The sequence below is a fragment of the Xenopus tropicalis genome, chromosome 7 (assembly GCF_000004195.4).
Source record: "Xenopus tropicalis strain Nigerian chromosome 7, UCB_Xtro_10.0, whole genome shotgun sequence".
NCBI classification, from domain to species: Eukaryota; Metazoa; Chordata; class Amphibia; order Anura; family Pipidae; genus Xenopus; species Xenopus tropicalis.
The window spans coordinates 28,680,094-28,701,201 of NC_030683.2; the positions used below are offsets into that span (position 1 = coordinate 28,680,094).

Genomic DNA, 21,108 nt, shown 5'->3' on the forward strand with positions numbered 1-21,108 from the left:
CATAGTGTTTCAAATACACAAAGGCCCAAACAGTCCCATATCATTCCACTAAATAGTGACTCTCTATGGCAGGGGTGCCAAACACAATCACATAAGGGGGCAGAAATCTAAAACACAGGCTAAGTCGCAGGCCAAATTTTGTTATTAAGAAACATAGTAAGATACTAAGTCTTAAGGCCCCCATACACGGGCCGATAGAAACTGCCGATATCGGTCCCTTGGACCGATTCGGCAGCTAATCGGCCCGTGTATGGGCAGAAACGAGCGGCCTGGCCGACCGATATCTGGCCTGAAATTGGCCAGATATCGATCGGCCAGGTTAGAAAATCCAGTCGGATCGGGGACCGCATCGGCTCGTTGATGCGGTCCCCGAACCGACTGCCCCATGGCCGCAACTGTAATCCGATCGTTTGGCCCCAAGGCCAAACGATCGGATTATTTTTTTTTAAAGCAACTTGCTACCCGATATCGCCCACCCGTAGGTGGGGATATCGGGTAAAGATCCGCTCGCTTGGTGACATCGCCAAGCGAGCGGATCTTATAGTGTATGGGGACCTTTAGTTACTATGAGAGGAAAATAGAAATTGATCACACTGCCCAGCCAGTCACTCACCACGGGCCTTGTGTTAGACATAGGTGCTCTATGGCACCTTACAGAGCGCTGCTACTATGGGCAGGCCAATCAGCAGGCTCCATATTCAGGCCAACATGCTGTTGACTTGAGGGACTAGGGCAGGGGTCAGGAACCTTTCGGCTGAGTGAGCCATAAACACTGCATATTTTAAAATGTAATTCCGTGAGAGCCATACAATGGCTGACGGGATTTCCACTGCCTGTGGAGGAAGATGTGGCTTCAGGCCCATTCGACAGCGGATGCTGCAGGGCAAGGTAGGGCGGGTGTCATCTTTAGCTGTTTAATATGGCTTGTTAGTGGTATAACTAGAGGGCTACCTAGCACAGTGGCTTCTCTTTGTAGCCCCAACAGAGACATATTGGCCACATTTTATTTTCAATTCAAGCGTGAACTGTCACAGGTTTCTGCTCCAATGTCCCTTTCAGTTCCCTGGGCCCTGGTTCAAGTGCAACCTGGTAAGGATGCCGGATTCGGAGGAGGGCGTGGCCTGCGCTCAGCGGGTAGAAGACGTGTTCTAAGGCTTAGAACACGTCTTCTATCCGCCGATCGCAGGCCACACCCCCGTTATTTTTTTATTAAAGATCTGGCAGCGAGCCAGATGCAGCCATCAAAAGAGCCACATCTGGCTCCCGAGCCATAGGTTCCCTACCCCTGGACTAGGGCTTTTATTGGCCAGTGTACAGGGCTGTATATATCATATAGGCACCAGCATTGGGGTTTCTGTATGGTTAATACAAATAAGAAATCTATCCAGCCTGCTGCTTAGGCCTGCCTTTTCAGATACCTGCAGTTAAACACATTATACCGGATATTTGGGACTAATAGCCATGAGATTGGCCACCATTTGTGGCAATAAAGATGCCTGTACAAGGTTGCACATTTAAGCTCATGTTTGAGAGGGAACACACACTGTACATGTAACCTGTATACAAATAAACCTGACTAACCCGCTCGGCCCTAAAGCTCCCTCCCGCAACTATTATGGTCCTTTACATTAAAATCTGTTATCACTTAAAGATCACTGCAAAATGAATAGGCTTTTTGCGCCTACGCCCTGTTAAGACAATATCAGAAACACATAATATGCGCCCCCTCCCTAAATGCAATCCCTCTTTAATCTATCATTACAGGGCCATATTCTTCACTTCGTCCCACACCAACACGCGTTACCTACTCACAATTCCCCCCGACTGGCTCCTGTTTATTGGCAATATATACAGCCCAATCGCTCTTCATTAGGTATGCCCGCCCCTGCGTATTTTAATTGGCTTGCACATGGTGGGGCGGGACATGCTGCAGAATGTGACCCAATAATAATAGACGAGGTGGAATTGGGGAGGGGGCAGGGGGATGTCCCGGGGATGGTGTCAGTAAGGCAGCTCAGTGACGTTATTACACACAGGATCTGTGCAATTCGTTTCTGTCAGAGGTGTGTAGTTGTTGTCTGTCCCTGAGCCCTGAGTTGTGCGCTTGCGTAGTAAGGCAGCCAGTGCAGTTTGTTGTCTCCTGTCAGAAGCGGAAGGTGGGTGAGTGAGTGGCTCCGAGCACTTGGGATGACAGGGACCAATATACTGGGGGGTCATTTGCACCGTCTCTTTGTTACAGATGGACAGGATGAGACTTCGAGCTCTTATTCCCGTAGCGACTGAGTTTTCTGTTTGCTGTAAGGGGTGCCAGGGCTATAGCAGTAAGGGAAGTAGCGCAAAGCCGCGCCGTACCGAGGGAACACAGTGCCGTGTCGTGAAGTGCAGTTTGGGGAAGGGTGCGGGTTCAGCTGCTCCTTTTTGTATAAAGGTTAGTGATGCACCTTGTGTCGGTGCTGGGAACGCTGCATGGCGGCCAGTGAGGTGCAGAGGGGAATTAGGTCGGGCACAGGGAGCTCTACTGCTGCACAGAGGGGAGCTGGCTGGCCTGGCACAGGGGCACTACTATACAGAGGGGAGCTGGCTGGCCTGGCACAGGGGCACTACTATACAGAGGGCAGCTGGGACTGGCAGTGGCACAGGGAGCTCTACTGCTGCACAGAGGGGAGCTGGCTGGCCTGGCACAGGGGCACTACTATACAGAGGGGAGCTGGGACTGGCACAGGGGCACTACTATAGAGAGGGCAGCTGGGACTGGCAGTGGCACAGGAAAGGCTATAGGGCTGTACAGAAGGGAGCTGGTTGGCCCTGGCACAGGGGCACTACTATACAGAGGGCAGCTGGGACTGGCAGTGGCACATGAAAGGCAATAGGGCTGTACAGAAGGGAGCTGGCTGGCCTGGCACAGGGTCACTACTATACAGAGGGCAGCTGGGACTGGCAGTGGCACAGGAAAGGCTATAGGGCTGTACAGAGGGGAGCTGGCTGGCCTGGCACAGGGGCACTATTATACAGAGGGCAGCTGGGACTGGCAGTGGCACAGGAAAGGCTATAGGGCTGTACAAAGGGGAGCTGGCTGGCCTGGCACATGGGCACTACTATACAGAGGGCAGCTGGGACTGGCAGTGGCACAGGAAAGGCTATAGGGCTTTACAGAGGGGAGCTGGCTGGCCTGGCACAGGGGCACTACTATACAGAGGGCAGCTGGGACTGGCAGTGGCACATGAAAGGCTATAGGGCTGTACAGACGCTGTAGGCATTGCCAATGTTACAGGGAGAGCTGTAATGCTTTACAGAGGGCAGCTAGATTTGCAGTGGCACAGAGAGAGGAACAGTTCTATGTAGAGGGCAGCAGATTGGCAATGGCACAAAGCAAGCTGTAGTGCTATATACAGGGCACCTGGGATTGGCAGTGCCACAGGGACAGGAGCAGCACAATAAACAGGGCAGCTAGGACTGGCAGTGGTGCAGAGAGGAACAGTGCTATACAGAGGGCAACTAGAATTGGCAGTGCCATTGGGAGAGGAGCAGTGCTATACAGACGCTAGCTAGAATTAGCAGTGCCATAGGGACAGGAGTAGCACAATAATGAGGGCAGCTAGGACTGGGTGCAGAGAGGAGCAGTGCTATACAGATGGCAGCTAAGATTGGCAGTGCCACAGGGAGAAGAGCAGTGCTATACAGACGGCAGCTAGAATTGGCAGTGCCATAGGGAGAAGAGCAGCGCTATACAGATGGCAGCTAGAATTGGCAGTGCCACAGGAAGAAGAGTAGTACTATCCAGACAGCAGTCAGGATTGGCAGTGCCACAGAAGGAAGCAGTGCATTAAAGAGAGTAGCTACAATTGGCAGTGGCATGGAGATTGGCAATGCTATTCAAAAGGCAGCTGGGATTGTGGCACAGAGAAAAGAACAGTGCTAAGAAGAGGGCAGCTAAATTTTGGCAAAGGGAGAGCAGTAGTGGTATACAGAGCCCAGCGGGGTTCAGCAGTGGCACATGGAGGAGCAGTTTTATGCAGAAGGCAACTGTGGCACATTGTTATACAGAGGGAGCAGCAGTTCTATACAAACAACATTAGAGGTTGGGCAGTCACATAAGAGGAACAGTAGTATACAGTCAGCAGCTGGCACATGGAAAGTTGCAGTGCTGGTATATAGTATGGCAGTGACACTTATATACAGAGAGTAAACAGGTTGGCAGTGTATAACGGTAGGGTGTTTTTTTTACAGTTCTGTTGCTGGTTGCTTTTTAACTCTGGATTGAACTCTTACAGCCCTGGTACTAAAAATCCTCAGTCATAAAATCTAATAACCAACCTAAAAAAAATGTAAACTTTTTGTTTTTTACAAGGCATCATATTAATACAGATTTTGAATAAATGGTGTATGAGGAAACCAGTGTACTACAGGGAAAATGTTGCACAACGCTGCTGTAGACCAATAAGTTTGCTAGATGGCACGACTGCACTTATTTATCTGGTGCTGTGGTATAAAGAAAGGAGCAGATATGGCTTAGTATTATAAGGGGAAGCAGACCACAAACAAGTTGTACTGATAAGATATTTGGATGTGAGACTGGCTATATCAGTGGCAAGCGGGACTTGGTGGCATGCTTTTATTGTGGGAAGCAGTGCTCGGTGCTGATTACTAATATGCAGTGTTTGCAATAAGACAACTGAAGCGCATGGAGCTTGTTTGTCAGGTCTTGTTTAGTGGCACAAAGGAATGTGCGAGATTTGGCAAATTTTGTGCTGTAAGAGCTGGGCAGGGCTTGGTTGTCATATGCATTGGGTAGGAGTATGAAATTGTAAAAGTGAGCACAATGTTTGTTATGAACAGACAAGTGGCATTTTATAGAGATAAGTGTTAGGTAAGTTGCTGTTAAACGGCAGAAGTCGGTACAGCTTAGCATTATATGGAGGAAGGGTAGGGCTTAATTCTAGAATCATTACATTGTAAGGACAGAGCCCCATTAGAGGCTGAGCCTCATGCTGCTCCATATCTGCAAGGTATAGGCCTCTCTCTGCCCACCCTTCACTAAAACAGTGCTGACTAACGCGTCAGCGCTCTATTAGTGAAGGAAGCTGCAGGTCTGTGCACACCAAAATGCATTGTGCAATAATATAGCAGATTGCAGCCATTTTTGCACTTTGCACACTGCGTTTTTGTTCACAAATCAGCCCTGTAGTATCCCCTCTATCTTATCTTGGCCTCTACTTGTGTTTGCTAAAGTTCTTCTTATTTTGTCAGTTCTGTTCCTCCTTCTGCCGGTAGATACTTACCTAGTTTAGTTTGCTAATGTTGCCTTGTGGAGAATACTTATAACTAGAAATCTTTCAGTTTCAAGCGATGGAAGTTTCTATGCAAATAAAATTAAAAATATATATTTTTTTCCCCCAGAAAACATTTTCCCAGTGTAATTGATACTATCAGTTATATGCAAGTATGCATTTCGGCGCCGAAACCCGTTCCTCATGCTAACACCTGGGCTGATTCAATGGTTCTGGGTTCAGACACTGGCCACTTACCACTGGATAATTTATGTAGAATAGATTTAAAATGCCTTTGTTCAACTAAAGGGCAATTTTAGTGGCTCACACAGCAACTTTTCAGGCCACCATAGGCCCTTTATCAAGCTGATTAAGGACCTAAGCGAAGATTGTTAAATGGCCTAGGCTGGTCTGAGGCCTAGCTGTGTGATCTGCCCAGAAGCTGAATAAAAGCCCAGTAGTTAAATAGAGTTATTTTTCATCTGTAACAATTTTCCAGGATTGCCCATGCTAGTCTTAGTGCAAAGGTGCACATATCGCTTTGTCGCCTCTTCCATGGAGAAAGTAGTGTTATGGCTATTATGTTAGACATCTGCTCACATTTATACATTACATTTTTGCCTAACTATATTGAAAACATTTTTTATTTTGCACAGTCTATCTATTTTGCCCATTTTAATTTTTACACTGAACTGTTCCTTTAAAGTACATTTTTATCCAAAAAATGGGGAGCACCCCATGTAAAACACTTAACATGTGGCTATCAGGCTTTATTGCAGCAATATGCCTTCTTCCACATTTTCCTGCAAAAAAATTCAGACCCCATGTATTTCTTGCCAAGTAAACAAGAGCATTCCCATGTCTAATAGCTGCCTCATTCCAAAGTTAATATTAAGCCAAGCAAGCTTTTAATAATTTCTCATGACAAGTTAGCCAGTAGAGAGCACTGTTTAATTATAGTCTATGGATGAGGTATGTCGTTTAGCTTTTTGGGTAACCGCTATGTCAACAACATGCAAATACATAGTGAGAAAGATGTGAGCAGCACATAAAGCTCAGTATAACACGCTTCCCCTGGTAGCTATAGGCACCTACTTTGTTGTACCCTAGGCTGGGGTGTAAAAATTACATTAAGTCCTGTGCACTGCTGTCTTCGTCGGCCGGCGCATGCGAAAATGAAGGAGGAAGCGCTCGCTGCTACTCCGGGCTGGTGCTGTTCTCTCCGTACAGGGGCAACAGCCCAGGGTAGAAGGTATGCGATCTAAGTCACTAACATTTTGGCACCCCCAAGTGACTTAGCCTTTCCTTCTCCTTTAAACCAATTTTTCAGGGGAGCCACATTAAGTTTAGGAATCAGCTTTGCCACCCAAAAGAATTACAACATAGTTTAGAATGAATAAGGAATTTAATTATTATTGACTATTATAGCAGAACGTTTTATTCTACTATAGGTTAAAAATCATACTGGCTAAGTAGGAGACAGATTGTACACTGATGTTGAAATAGGTTGACATGTATGGATGTTAATTATGCTTTGTCATTAGCCCTTTTCTAAAAATAAGGTGCAAAGAATTATTATGCTTGATAGTTAAAGCCAGACCTGGACTGGCAATCTGTGGGTTCTGGCAAATGCCAGAGGGGCTGCTGTAAGATGCCATAGACAGTCACTATTTATTGGGCTGGTGGGGGCTGTTTGGGCCTCTGTGTACTTGGAATGCTCATTTTAAATCCCAGTCCGAACCTGGTTAAAGCTAATGTTTCTTTGCCTGCAGAGGTTAGTGAGTTCAGCATGTCTCTTATAAATAGCTCACCTGAGGTTGGTGTTAGATGCTGTACACAGGTTTAGAGAATGTAGGAGCCCATGTCACATTCTGCTATTAGGAGAAAAAAAAGACCCAGAAAGAGGGAGACCGATCCATCAGTGGATAAAGAAACAGGTATGGGACCTGTTATCCAGAATGCCTGGGACCTGGGGTTTCCAGAGAAGGAGTAATTTGGATATCCATACTTTGTCTGCTAAAAAAAAAAAAAAAGCATTTAAACATTAATTAATAGGATTGATTTGCCCCAATAAGAATTTATTATATGTAAGTTGTTACCAAGTACAAGGTACTATTTTATAATTACAGAGAAAAAGAAAATTATTTTTTTTAAATTTTAATTATTTGAGTAAAATGGATACTATGCCAGATAGCCTTCCTATTATTCAGAGCTTTTTGGATAATTAATCACAAACCTGTAATACATTTTTGTATGTTATGGTTTGTCAAGTTTAATGTCCTTGTTCCATTTATATTGTTGCATGTCAGATATAATGTCCTAGTTGCCTCCTATTTAGAATGGCAGGACTCCCTGTCCCGTACGTGAGACAGATGCAGCTAAGCAGTGTTCCAGGAAAGCTAGCAGAAGCCTAATGACCTTGATGCATTTTTCAGAGGTTTGCAATTGTTTCTTAGTTTGGCCTCTTTCTTCCAGCAATCAGACAAGGAAATTTTATGCCATAATGTTACTCAGCAGTGACCAAGGTTTCTCCCTCCTGTTATAATATAACAATATATGTTGGGTTTCTTGCAGTCAGCATACATTGAAAAAGCAGCATTGATCCCTGTGCACATATATATTTACAAAAGCAATTAACTAAAGATGACTAGCAGAGTGCAAACCAGTTTTCTGTGCCCATCAGTATACTTGTGTGCATATTGCATTAGCACATGCATTGAGGTGAATAAAAAGCAGATAACCAGGTACTATATGGGATAAATGGAAGTCTCATTGAACAAGTAAAGTGAAATGATATATCAGCTCAGCAGCTGTGATGTCATTCTATGCCACTGTTTTTTGTTACTGGGGCTATCACACTGACCAGGATTCAGCAGCACTATAAACAGGTGGATTTTCTGTTTGACAGTTTACGGTCAGGGAAAGGTGGCAGTGGCAGCAAGCCCATCCAACTGTCAAATGGGCTGTTTCTCATTTAACAAGCTATGACTCAGTGGTTCATAGTGAGGAAACATTCTGGAGCTATTTGGACTCTTAAGTAATGTTAACTCATGGCCTAAACTGTGTAGTCTAGTTAGCTTGGTCTCATACATGTATGTCAGGCTGAATTAGTGGGTTTTACTGTGTATTGCCATTGTTATTGGTCCCTGATCATGAGCAGTTTTCAGAGGTAGCCTAGAAATGTGAAAGTCTGTGTACACTCATTCTGATATTTTCGTGGTCAGGCACATTTACTCCATCTGCGGGCCTGGGGAAAGCACAGTGAGGGTTATGTGTCTAACGCAAAGTAAGTACAGTGTTGCTGGCTGATTGAAGGAACAGTAACACTAAAAAGAAAGAAAGTGTTTTAAAGCAACTGAAATATAATGTACTAGTGCCCTGCACTGGTAAACATTGTGTGTTTGCTTAAGAAAGCTGCTGTGTTGCAATGAAAGTAGCCATTTAAGCAAGAGAAAAGGCACAGGGTATATAGCAGATAACAGTTAATCTCTGTAGAATACAAGGATGTTTTACAGAGAATAGCCATTATCTGATATATAACCTGTGCCATTTAGCCCTACTTCAGATTGAATGGCTACCCCCATGGTTACACAGCAGCCTTAATTTATATAAACTATAGTAGTGTTTCTGAAGCAAACACAACTTATACCAGTGCAGGGCAATAGTACATAGTATACTAAATGCTTTTATACACTCATTTTTTTGGTGTACTCTACTTTCTGATGCAAATGCAATGTGGAAATTGGTGCTGTGAAGTTTGGAGACGTGGGAGGACCATGGTCCAATAATAAACTATTCTGCATAATATTTGAAAAAAAACTCAATAGTTTTTTCATTCTTTTAATTTTTAGGTTACATTTAATGGCTGTAGTTTTATAAAACTGGCATTCCTTAATCCCCATATTTCTAGAATTTCAGCTTAAATGGGCCTGGCCAATGGGCATATGCTACAAACTGCATGTGATGCAGCAGTGTGAATGCTAATTAGTGTCCATACTGATAATTTGCAAGCATTTTTTTAAAGCCTGGGCTCCTTTGCATCTGTGCCTGTGATCTTTCTTTACTTTGCGCACAATTCATTTAAGCAGACAGATTGCTTCATGTAAGCACACACATTTAAACAAGTTGCAAGTAGCATGTGTAGCTGCAAGTACATTTGTAAATAGCATTTAAATGCATGTATTATTCACTTTCAACTTTATTATATTTCTATAGTGGGCCTTGTAACTGTATCTGGCAGTTTTAGCCTGGTTTAACTACTTTATTACAGAAAGGGTGGTAAGTATAAGAAATAGGCACATGCAGAAATGTTAGGTGTAGTTACAATAAAGAAGTGCAGGAATGCATAGCTCTTCTAAGCATTATAGATACAGATTAAAATGTCTGAGCTGTGGTTGAACAGGTTCCTATCTGCTAAGACTATCTTAAAGACTTTTCTTGGCATTATGCTGAGTGTACAGTGCCTGCTAGAACCCTGGTAGTGAAGATGTATCCTAAAATTCTGATGTACAGCATTGAGACATTTGCTCTTCTTATCAGTCTCAGACGAAAGTGGAGGGTGTGTTGTCTCGCAGAGGAGACGATATGTGCTGTCTCAGAATTTCTTATTGAGAAGTGTTGGCTTGCCGTTGTCAGTTTGCATACAGATATTAGAATGTATCCGTAGGATTAAGGTCATAAGGATTTCTAAAAATGTTATGATATGTTTGTGAGACATTGGAAGGCCTAATTTATATGATATGTGACTGTCCAACCTATGGCGTTTTGGTTATTAGTGAACAACAGTTTATGAACCATAGCAGCTAGGCACATTAAAGGAAAACTATACCCCCAGAATGAATACTTAACCAACAGATAGTTTATATCATATTAAGTGACCTATTAAAGAATCTTTCCAAACTGGAATACATATTCAGTAACTATTGCCCTTTCACATCCTTACAGGAAATAATGCAGCTCTAACTGTAACAAGAAGAATTGTGGGAGCAAAATACACAGTTCTACCCATTTATTGGCTAATGTGACTTAACATGTATATGTACCCTTGGTTTGTGTGTATGCATTAATCATATGATCCTTGGGGGGCAGCCGTTAGTACTTAAAATGCGAATTTTCTTTTTTGGATTACCCAATGGCACATACTACTAAAAAGGTATATTTTTGTGAAAATGGTTTATTTAGATAAGCAGGGTTTTACATATGAGCTGTGTTATGCAGTATATTTTTATAGAGACCTACATTATTTGGGGATATAGTTTTACTTTAAGGCTATGTATATTTCCTCAGCAGTATCTTTTTAAATATAATGTGAATTATGCAGGTTATAAAATTACTTTCTGTAACTTGTATTTCCTTTATAAGCTTGCTTAATATTGGTATTTTTTGTCCGTTCAGCCGAGTCATGAGTTAACTGTTGGGCCACATTTGCCCTTTCAAGCCCAGATTCAGCCTTCAAGTAATTGTGCAAAGTATTCTATTAGGTTGGTGGCCTTTTTACTCCATTTAGATGACTGTATCTATGGTCGTGGATGATTGCATACACAAGCTAATGTGATAACTGGCTTGAACTGAATCATAGAGCAAATGTTGCCCAGTTTTGGCAAAATTGGTCCAGTTTGTTGACTTCAGCTTCAGCTTTCCCTAATTTCCAAGTACATTCCTTGGATTTAACTGGTTAAAATGAACCCCTAAGCTTCCATGCATGGAGCACTTGCACCCATGGCAACAGTCACTGCTTGCTGAGTGGGCGGAAAGCTGTTCAAACACTGACAATGTGTTCTCTCCTATAGAAATATGGGCTAAACTTCCTGTATAAAACTGCATGCTCAGCTCTTATTAATGATATGCTCACTCTGTGGGGCATGTGAAATGTCTTTACCTAGAAATGAAAGCGCACACACTTCTAGCCAGTAATAGTTCTGAACTTTGGACACATACAGATTGTAGCTTGGTGCAAAGTTTGCCCAGTTTCTCTTAACCCATAGCAACCACTTATCAGTTACCTCTTTGTTCTGCAGTTGGATTAATGAAATCAAATATCTAGTTGCCATGGGTACCAGAATGGGCACTTAAATATTGTACTGCATCGACAAGTTATGACTTGAAGGGTTGAACTTGATGGGCTCTGGTCTTTTTTCAAGCCCATGTAACTATGATAAATTGTCAGCGCTTTTCACTTGCCAACAGCGACAGTGTTAAAAATATGAGTTTCAGTTCTATATATTTGAAACCGTACTATATTATAGTGTAGAGCATTCAGTGGGCTCCAGTGGTAGATTCTGAAATACAGGGTGTTTTTTTTAATTGTTTGCCAATAAGGTAACTGGCACAAATCCACAAAACTAATGAAGTTAAGTAACTTGATTGTACACAGGGTCAGTCTGTAATGACAGGGCCTACCAAATACAAATTTTCCTCTTCTCTTGCCTTCTTTATCCTTTAAGTGCCTTCCCTTTTTACATGTGATTTGTCCTTCTCTCCATTTTTACTTATGTTCTCCTACATAAATGGAAAATGACAATGGTAAAGCAAGCTGTAGGGCACCCTGCACTTGGGCCCACTGGGAGTTTTTTTGCTACCCTGGTGGGCCAGTCTGACACTGATTGTACAGGATGTAATATTACAGTTATTGGAAAATATACCCTATTTAAAATGTAGGTGTACAGTGGTTTTTCTTTCTGGTTTAATAGAATTGATTGGCTACGGAATTCAATACTGGTGTTTATTAATGAGTGGAAGCTGCCATGATGGGTGTTCTGATAATTAACTTATCCAGCAATCCCAACTAAATAGGCTTAATGCTTATAGGCCATAAAAAAATGCAAAAGTGTTGGATCAAAAATGAATGTACTGCTGCTGTAGTCTTTGTAGAGCGAAAAACATTCCATAATATTTATTTTCTAAATTTGTAATCGTCACAATATTGTTCTTTAAATACTGTGATCCTCTGTAGGTGTTGAAAGAACCATCCAATAAATTACATTTGAAAGTGTCCCCTCAGTCTGTATACATGTGACCTACACGGTGACCGTGTATTAAAGTCACTCAACCACGTGACTGTATGTTCGTTATCCTTCAAAGAATTCTCAAGTACGGAAAGAATGTAGCAAATCATCTTCGTATGCATAGAGATTAAGTATTTTAGCCAGAGATTATGGTTTTATGTGCACCCGTTATAGAGAGCTGGACTTTATTAATATTGTTGTACAACAATCCTGCCTAATCAGAAGTTTGGTTGCTACCCTTTTTCTTAAAGGAGCTGGTAATTTCCAATCAGTGCACTGTCTAACTGCAACATCTCTAATTGAAAATTTAGCCGGGTCGGTGAATTTATGGAATCCTGTTATGGTCTTCACTCATTTTTCCTTTGCTAAGCATGCTGTCTCTGCACTAACATGGCAGTGCTATATTAATTAGCATTAATATAAATATATAGATATTAATTGGCATAATCTGTATGTCTTAATGGAGAAAATTGGACCCCTGTAAGGGTAAAGACACATGGAGCTACTAGTAGCAGCTACATGTCACAGCTATCTGCTACTAAATAGCTGTGTCTTCACCAAGTTGTTACAGCAGCCTCTCTCCCTTTTCTTTTAACCCAGCTCTGCTTCCTTTGCCACAAGGTACTTTTCTGTATAAACACATTAAACTAACTCTGCTATTGCACCTGCAATTTAAAAACCTAAAGGTTGCGCATTGAGTGCTTATAGGAAGTTCAACACTTTAAAACAGTTTTAGAGCATGTAGAGCTCTCTGGTTTTATAGGCAAAAAAGGGAGATGCAAAGGGGAGCAACTAGAATTATGTGTTCCTTTGAATTTTGGCAATCCACACCCATTCTTTTAGGAGACCATTCCCACCTCAATGTTGTCAAGCCAAAAACCATTTCCCCATTGCCTGCTTGTACAGGGGAAATGGGGTTTGATTTGGTCCAGGGCAAGGGAAAAGAATATGAAAGGCCTCCCTGTACAGGTAAATCAGCCTGCACCCACAACCTGTTGCCCAGCACTTGCCTACAGTTCTGTGTGCAGTGATGGTCTCCTGTGGTGACTCCTTAGCCCTTGCAGGATTCTACTCCCTATCCACATTTGAGGGCATTTACTTACGTCTTTAGATCTGTGGGATGCCAGCCATTCTTTTTCAGAACTTGCTAAGCCTCGGAGGTGTCCTTCTAACATTAATATTGTGTCTGACCTTAAGAGGTCAAGAACGTAATACCATAAAATAAAGATCACTGATCCCCTTCACATTTTTCAACGTTAATGTTATCAACACAGCTGCTATTTTAGAAGTGAAGATGCTATTACCAGCACTTCTATTTTAATGCAGTGTCGCTAACAGTGTTTCTAAATTGATGCCTCATTGGCAGACTCTGTGCCAGGTATAGAATGACAGGTGTCCCTTCCATTATAATAAATAACGGCCAATATAAGGCGCTGTGGCTGCTGTAAAACTGCATTCACAGCCAGATTGTCAAGATGATGCGCAGCAACCATCTAGTGAGTGTAAATCATTTTGCTTCACACTATGCGTCGGTGCGTGATCTCTGTAAAAGAACTTTATTTCAGCTATAAGGATCACTTTATTAAGGGTCACTTCAAAAATATCTTGCTGAGGAAGGAAATGCGCTTCATGTTACTGTGCTCTTTAGAGGACCAGCGCTAACTGACTGCCCAGGCTGGTAGGGTACGGTTTCTCATTTACAAATGTCAAAGGAGCCGGGCTAACTTCAAGTATTTGCAACTGATATATAATGTGTATATATAAGAGAAAATGTTAAAACATAGAATTGTGATTTAGACATAATTATTTGCCTTGTATTTCGCTTGCACGAACATCTTTGTTTTGTGGAATACTTACTCGAGATTTAATTCGGCTTCAAATATGTCTGCAAACAGCTTTGGCTTCCCACAGTTTCTTCATTTAAATGTAGAAATAAGGTTTCACCATCTGCAATTGTGCTGCGAAATCAAAGGCAGCAGTAGAGCAAAACATTAATTTAAGCAATGTTTCTAAATTAGAAAATTAGCTTGTAACAGTGATCTATATTTTTTAGGACTGCACTGAATTTATATTGAAATCTCTATGCTGGTTTCCATGTTTGTGTTATACTTTAAAACTAATAATCCTGCTTCAGTGAAGAATGTCAATATATTTTTAGATGTCTGCCAGAGTTTAAACCATATTTACTGAATGGTACTTACATAGGGGACCTGTATGCTTTGCACTAACTTTTGAAAATTAAGCAGGGTTTAAAGCAGTAGTTCTCTTTGTGATCTTTTTGTATGTTATAGAATGATCAATTCTAAGCAACTTTTCAATTGGTCTTCATATTACATTTTTTAATTAAGTGCCTTCTTCTTACTATTACTTATTTTTCTGTTCAGTTCTGCTTCTACTAATACACCAGTCTCTCATTCAAACTACTCCATGGTTACTAAGGTCATTTGAACCCTAGCAACCAGATAATTGCTGAAATTCCAAACTTGAGAGTTGCTGAGATAAAAAAACCCAGAAATAATAAAAAAAAAAATGAAGACCAATTGCAGTTTGTCTGGGAATATTTACATCATACTAAAGATTAACTTAAAGTTGAACAACCTCTTTAACTTTAGGATGGCATATTAGAATAATATATCACATAGGATAACTAATAAATATGAAGCTGTAAGTAAAAAAACTTTGGCAGATAACTGAAATGAAAGGCTTTATTATATTATGGCTATGGTGAAATCTTGGGGTCCTGCAAAGAGAAGCCATGTATGCACAGGTTACAACCCTAGATGAATGTACCAGGTGGAAGGAATTCTAGTTTGTATTTATTTTACTGTGGGGCCCGGGACCATGACATTGTGCACCTGGATTATGGCTGACAACGTGCCAGGGACCATGACATTATGCACCTAGATTATGGCTGACAAGATACCTTTGTTTGACTAGGCAAATTTGCCCACTCATAGTAAATTTGGTGCATAGTGCTATTATAGTAAATGGCTTTGTGTTTAGGCTTCCTATATTTACTTTGTACTGATTCAGAATTACAGCACTGAAACCATTTACTTGTTTTGTGCAGATTCAAGCACCACGTTTAAAAATGACAACTTCTTGGAGTGATCGCCTCCAAAATGCTGCTGACCTCCCAGCCAATATGGATGGACATGCCTTAAAGAAGTATCGACGTGAAGCTTACCACAGGTGAGAAGGACATCTGCTGGGAAGGTCTTGGCCAGAAAATGCATGACCTGCAAAATGTAACAAATTCTCTGAGGAGCCAAGTGCCAAAAATATACAAAACTTGACTGTAGTGCATTTACATGGAAAATGGGCACTCAGTTAAGCGATTCACACTTAATGAAATTTTTAGGAACAGATCCAATAGCCAATCCATTTTATAGACCCGGTAAATAGATTCAATAAACATCAATACTTCCCAATATTATTGTCCTGGGCTTCAGGAATAATTATCTCAGACTATACACAATATCCACAATTCTTAGATGTCATATCCCAGTATGGGCAAATAACGATTTTTTTTCTTAATATCAAAAAATGTGTTGAGAGGCAGTAACTTAATTACTTATCTGTGTTTCCAGTAAAACAGAACACACAATTTTTATCTGCTGTAAAAAAGGTTAACCTTTCCCTCACATAATTCCCCTTTAGATTTTAGCAATATTTTCTGGATGCCCAAAGTGTCTTCTGAGGAGATCAATCTGTGACTTTCTTTCCATAGACATTATTATATGTTCTGGTTATATGTTAGCAAGAAACGACCATATGCCCCTTAAGCACTCTTCTCTAGCTAAATAAACCCACTTTTGGCAAACAGTCTTCAGCAATGAATTGATGTCCAGAGCTCCATAGCAGCAAGTTCTTACATGGTCTTTATAAATAGATTAATTCTGTTATACTCTATAAAGTAACACTCTTTCATTTTACTTTCTTACAAATAGTACTATATGTTAGAGTCCTGCACAAGTCCAGTTGGACAGACCTAACCAGACTCACTAACTCACAACCCAACCCCGGACCCTACCTCTACTACCCAGCTTTTCAACCCTAACCGGGGATATGTGCAGACCGGAAGTGGATTAAGCAAGTCAGGGGAAAAAATACCTTTAAATTCAGGAGGTTGGGGGAATGCAAGCCTTCAAATGGCCCTGGTACCCAGGTAGGGTGTCTGAAGATTGCCCCCATATTCAGAGAATGGGGGTCTTTCTGCCTGAAACTTGACCACTTTGCTGGTATTCCACAGGTACCCTACCCGATGCAGGACTCTAAATGCTAACAAGTAAAGCCAACTGGCAGGCACACTATGAAACTGGCAACTGGTTACAAGTTATAGTGTGCCTGTCAGCGATTGCCATTTTAGTTTGTTATTGCTAATGACTGTAAGCATTAAAAAGGAATGTGTCTCTATTCTAGATTTATCCCTAGTTGTGGGATATCTGGCTGCTTGCATTCACGCCAAAAAGCAGCTTCATTATAATGCATGCTAGCCAAAGATTATTTTTAGCGCTTAAGGTAATGTGAGAGGGTTTGGTGTGAAATTGTGCTGAAAAGGTTACATAAAAGAAGTAGTTTTATGATTACTGTACTTCCTGTAGGTAAAGATGTGCATAACAATTGAAGATGACTATGCAAAATGCTCATTCCAGATCACCTAGTGTCATATAATTACATTTGTGCCAGGAAGTTAAGATGACAAATGGAGTGTTCAAATAAAAGGTGTTGGGAAAGGCTAGGTGTTAATGCTTTTAGCATTGGTAATACTTTAGCTTACAGTTAGGCAATAAGAGGAAATAAATGTCTGTAGTTTATGGCTGCAGGAATAGTGAATACTTTTTGCATAATGAAGTGAAGTAAAGGATTATACCTTTTTGTGCATCAGGTAGAGGCAACATTGTTAATGAGAGGGAAGGAGGATTCTTTGCATATTCTGAGATATGTGCTGTATGAAAACAGATTCATTGGGTCACAGGAAAATAAGTTAAGTAAATGGAAAGTATCACTTGCATATATGCTGCCATATTGAGGGCCACTGTCAGCCTTGGCCTTTTCCACAAGGCGAGATCAGCCTTTGTGTGGCATTAACCTTCTGTGTACATTGTTTCCCCTTTCTTTGTTTAGATTGTAAACCCTTCTAATCCGAATGTTTCATTCTACAACCCTCATCGGCAGGATGTGTGGGAGGTGAAATGAAGGCTAAGGCTAACCAGCCGTTGGCAGCTTAGACAAGTGTGTAACAATCTGAGACAGTAATGCTTTTGTAGGTATTAGTGAAAACAAAGCACATCTTTCCAGTGACAGAAAGGGGAAATTAAAAGATGCAGCCTTTGACACTGGAACTAAAGCAAGTGACCTAATGTGAATACCCCTTGGAAATTCCTTATGAGCCTGGCTATCTAGGCTAATCTATCTCCTAGTGTCCTGGCATACTTAATAAACCTATGATGGCTGCATGGTCGATGTGAATTGTTATAAAGGACGGTAAGCCCCACAAATCCTAGTACAGAAATGTTCCCCTTTCCAGTTAATCCACCCATCCAGGTTTGTGAGTCCCTGTAGTAGCCCTACTTCCAATACTGATAGGAATAACAGATGTAATATGCATGGCACCCACTTCTGTATACTCTACCGAAACCCAAAATCACAATCCATACTTTAGGGATCAGTGGAGTCTTAGAATGCTTAGCTGGTCACATCAAGAGATTTTCTATGTCCTTGTTTGTTAAAAGAGACAGGTGATTTTTTGGTGGGTGGGGCCAAAAGCTGTGTCATTGCATAAACATCAGCTAAAATATCTTACTGATGTGGGTGAGTAACACATTGTATTAATATTTGGATGCAAAAAAATGTTCCGCCCTCTAGTTGGGCTTGTTTTGCTGTCAGGCCCATAAAATGTGATGTTCCTCAAACAGAAATTAAACATCCTTGTGTGTTTGAGTAAACTCTAAACTGGAATTTGTGCTGGAAACAGTGGATTGAAGCTGCACACAATTGGCAACAATATCATTCCTCACTGGTGGCCAGATATTGTGTTCTTTCTGATTTCTTTAAAAAATTTGGGTTGATTCCGAAATGAAGAAGAGTGTGGTGCTCTTGGCCCATCAGAACAGCATTGATCTTGATGGAGAACTCAGGTATTGTGTCAGATCCGTCCCTGACTCCTGGGAGGTTCTGAAAGATTTCTGTTATTTTTGTCTTGTTTGTTGTAGAAGTTGTAGGTGAAGCCTGAAAAATTGTTTGTTTTTATTTTACTTGTTGTTAAAATATCCCTTTAAATGTACTGTAAAGCAATCACTAGCAGTATTTTAAAGGCATGGCCATAAAAAACCTAAACTGTGCTTTATTTGATGCACTTAAAGTAAAATTAATTGATAAGTTTTAGCACCGGGAATTATTTTTAGAGCTTTCCAGAATCTTTATTAGTATTTTTGCTTTTCTAATTGGCTGTGTTCTGAGATATTGATTTAGATGTTTTGTTTGTTAAATGAATAGTATTGCTATACTGATATGTGATATTTTTTATCAGCGTTGTAACCTTTCATAATAAGAGGGTGGATTGCTCACTGAAATTCATTGTTATCTTATCCCTAGCTCACCTTTCATCCCTGCCTTTTTACCCTTCCCCTCCCTATTTCACTTCCCTCCTTTATTATTATAAATAACAGGAATTAAATATAAATATTATTCCTAAATTTCTCCTAACCATCCATACTTCCTTTTTATAATTCCTTTCATTTCTTTCTCTAAGAAGCCTGCAAGCCAAAGCCCAAGAAAATACAACTTGTACCATAACATAAGAGGCAAAGTAAAGAGAAGAAATATAAAATGATTAATGTGCAACTGATAGCATAGAGGGGATTGAAACAAATATCCACTGAACTTTTCTTTTAATAACTTGTTCAGAGTTAAGATTCCCTGCTTGAGTTCCCTTGATATGAATCTATTTAATTGGCTGCCTTTCATTCCATGTTGGAGTATGTCAGCTCAGCACACAGCAAAGCAGCTGGATTAAACCTATAATAAAGCCAAGGCATGATGAGTGATAGTAATCCCATCATCCATCTAAATATTTTAATTAGAATGCATACCCACAACACAGGCTAAGCTACCTTAATACAGACATTAAGATTCTCTTTTGGCAGTCATTTCTTGATTATTGTTGTTTTTTAGTTATGACGTGATAGGAGGTAGTTTAGTGGTTTATAACAAAACTGACCGCCCACTGCTCCTTGAATCAGCACTTCAGATTTCTGTTGAGAATGCCTGCCTGAAGAAGGTACCTTGGGGTCCAGATGCTGTTGTGCACAGTCCAGTTGATAGAGATAGCTATATATTCTATTCATTTGTAGTAAACAGCATCTGGTGGGCAACAGGTATTGATAACCCACTGGGCTGGTAAATATGGTTCTTAGTATTGTTGTTCCATGCACTACTATGTATCAGAAGGTTTGTAGTTTGAATGATCATAACTGTCTTATCCAGCAAAGTCTATGAAAATGGTAGAAAAAGTAGATCAAGGCACCTTTTATTTTCATGTGTAAAGAAAGCTCAATGTGATTTGATTTAAAAAGTGTTCAGTATCTACAGATTTAACTTGCATTCATTTGTTACAGCATTGTATGGAATATATATCCTTTCCTGCACCCAATCATACCTGCATCTTCCCGCTCTGTATTCCACTACTGCTCTTGCCTCCAAGACAGAGAATGTTTGGGAGCAGAGGAGACTTGTACTTGCCCAGTGTGTCCCACACTCAACCCAACCCTTGGTGGTCACCCAAATTTTAACCAGAACCTGTGGGTTTAACCTGCCTGTTGTTCATAGCACTCCTGACCAATTTTCTACATGCTCTCTCACCAGTCTCTCACCATCCCCAGAGAATTTTCAGCTGGATTGACAGCTGGAGGGAAGGAGCCTCAGCTCGGTGCCACTTTCTAAGATCCACAGTTACTTGCAAATGGATTCTATCAGCTATTTGACATGGACCCAATGTTCTCACTCAAATTTATAAAGCAGATAATTGGGGAACATAGAAATCCGTGCTGAACATGTCATTATAGCAATAAAACAGTGAGCATTATGCAGAGAGAGACTTCTTATTGGAGACACCATCTCTGTATCTCTTCCAATCTTACGGTTAGATGTATAAAACTACTACAGTTATATAATCCCTTATCTAGAAACCCATTAAAAAGTTCAGAATTACATGAAAGCCGTCTCCCATAGAGGCAGCGCCACATGCACTTTACATGTGCAAATAGTCTCGGCTTACCTTCTTGCTTGCTTCTTAGACGTATGGCCACATCACTATTGTGCAATAAAGTATGAAGGAAGTCATAGCACTTACCAGCAAGAAGTGGTGAGTGCGACTTTCTTCATACTTTATTGCACCTCCATCAGAGTCAGTTTTAAAGGAGAAGGGAAGGCTTAGTCACTTGGGGGTGCCAAAATGTTAGGCACCCCCAAGGGACTTTAATCACTTACCTTGTACCCCGGGCTGGTGCCCCTGTTAGGAGAAAACAGCACCAGCCTGGGGTACCTGTAGCGATACGCTTCCTCCTTCGTTTTGCCGGCAAATTCCCGGGACCGGCGCATGCGCATTAGAGTGAAAAGCCGACTTCTCTGTTAAAGTTCCGCTTTTTCACTCTACTGCGCGTGCACGAGCGAAGCAGGAAGCGCTGCAGGTACCCCGGGCTGGTGCTGTTCTTTCCGAACAGGGGCACCAGCCCGGGGTAAAAGGTAGGCGATTTAAGTCACTTGGGGGTGCCTAACATTTTGGCACCCCCAAGTGACTTTGCCTTTCCTTCTCCTTTAAGCAAATAATTCAGATT

At 41.3% G+C, this 21,108-nt stretch overlaps 1 protein-coding gene across 6 annotated transcripts in view; it reads left to right on the forward strand.

Annotated features, from left to right (window-relative positions):
* Nucleotides 1–2,039: 2,039 nt before the first annotated feature.
* The window catches only part of nt5c2 (5'-nucleotidase, cytosolic II), a 53,879-nt gene continuing 34,810 nt past the window's right edge, over nt 2,040–21,108 (forward strand). The window contains exons 1-2 of one of the 6 annotated variants that reach the window (XM_012966542.3): nt 2,040–2,063; nt 15,342–15,463. In XM_012966542.3, coding sequence (XP_012821996.1) covers nt 15,363–15,463 — 101 coding nt within the window. In that variant the 5' untranslated portion in view covers nt 2,040–2,063; nt 15,342–15,362. 6 annotated transcript variants of the gene reach the window in all.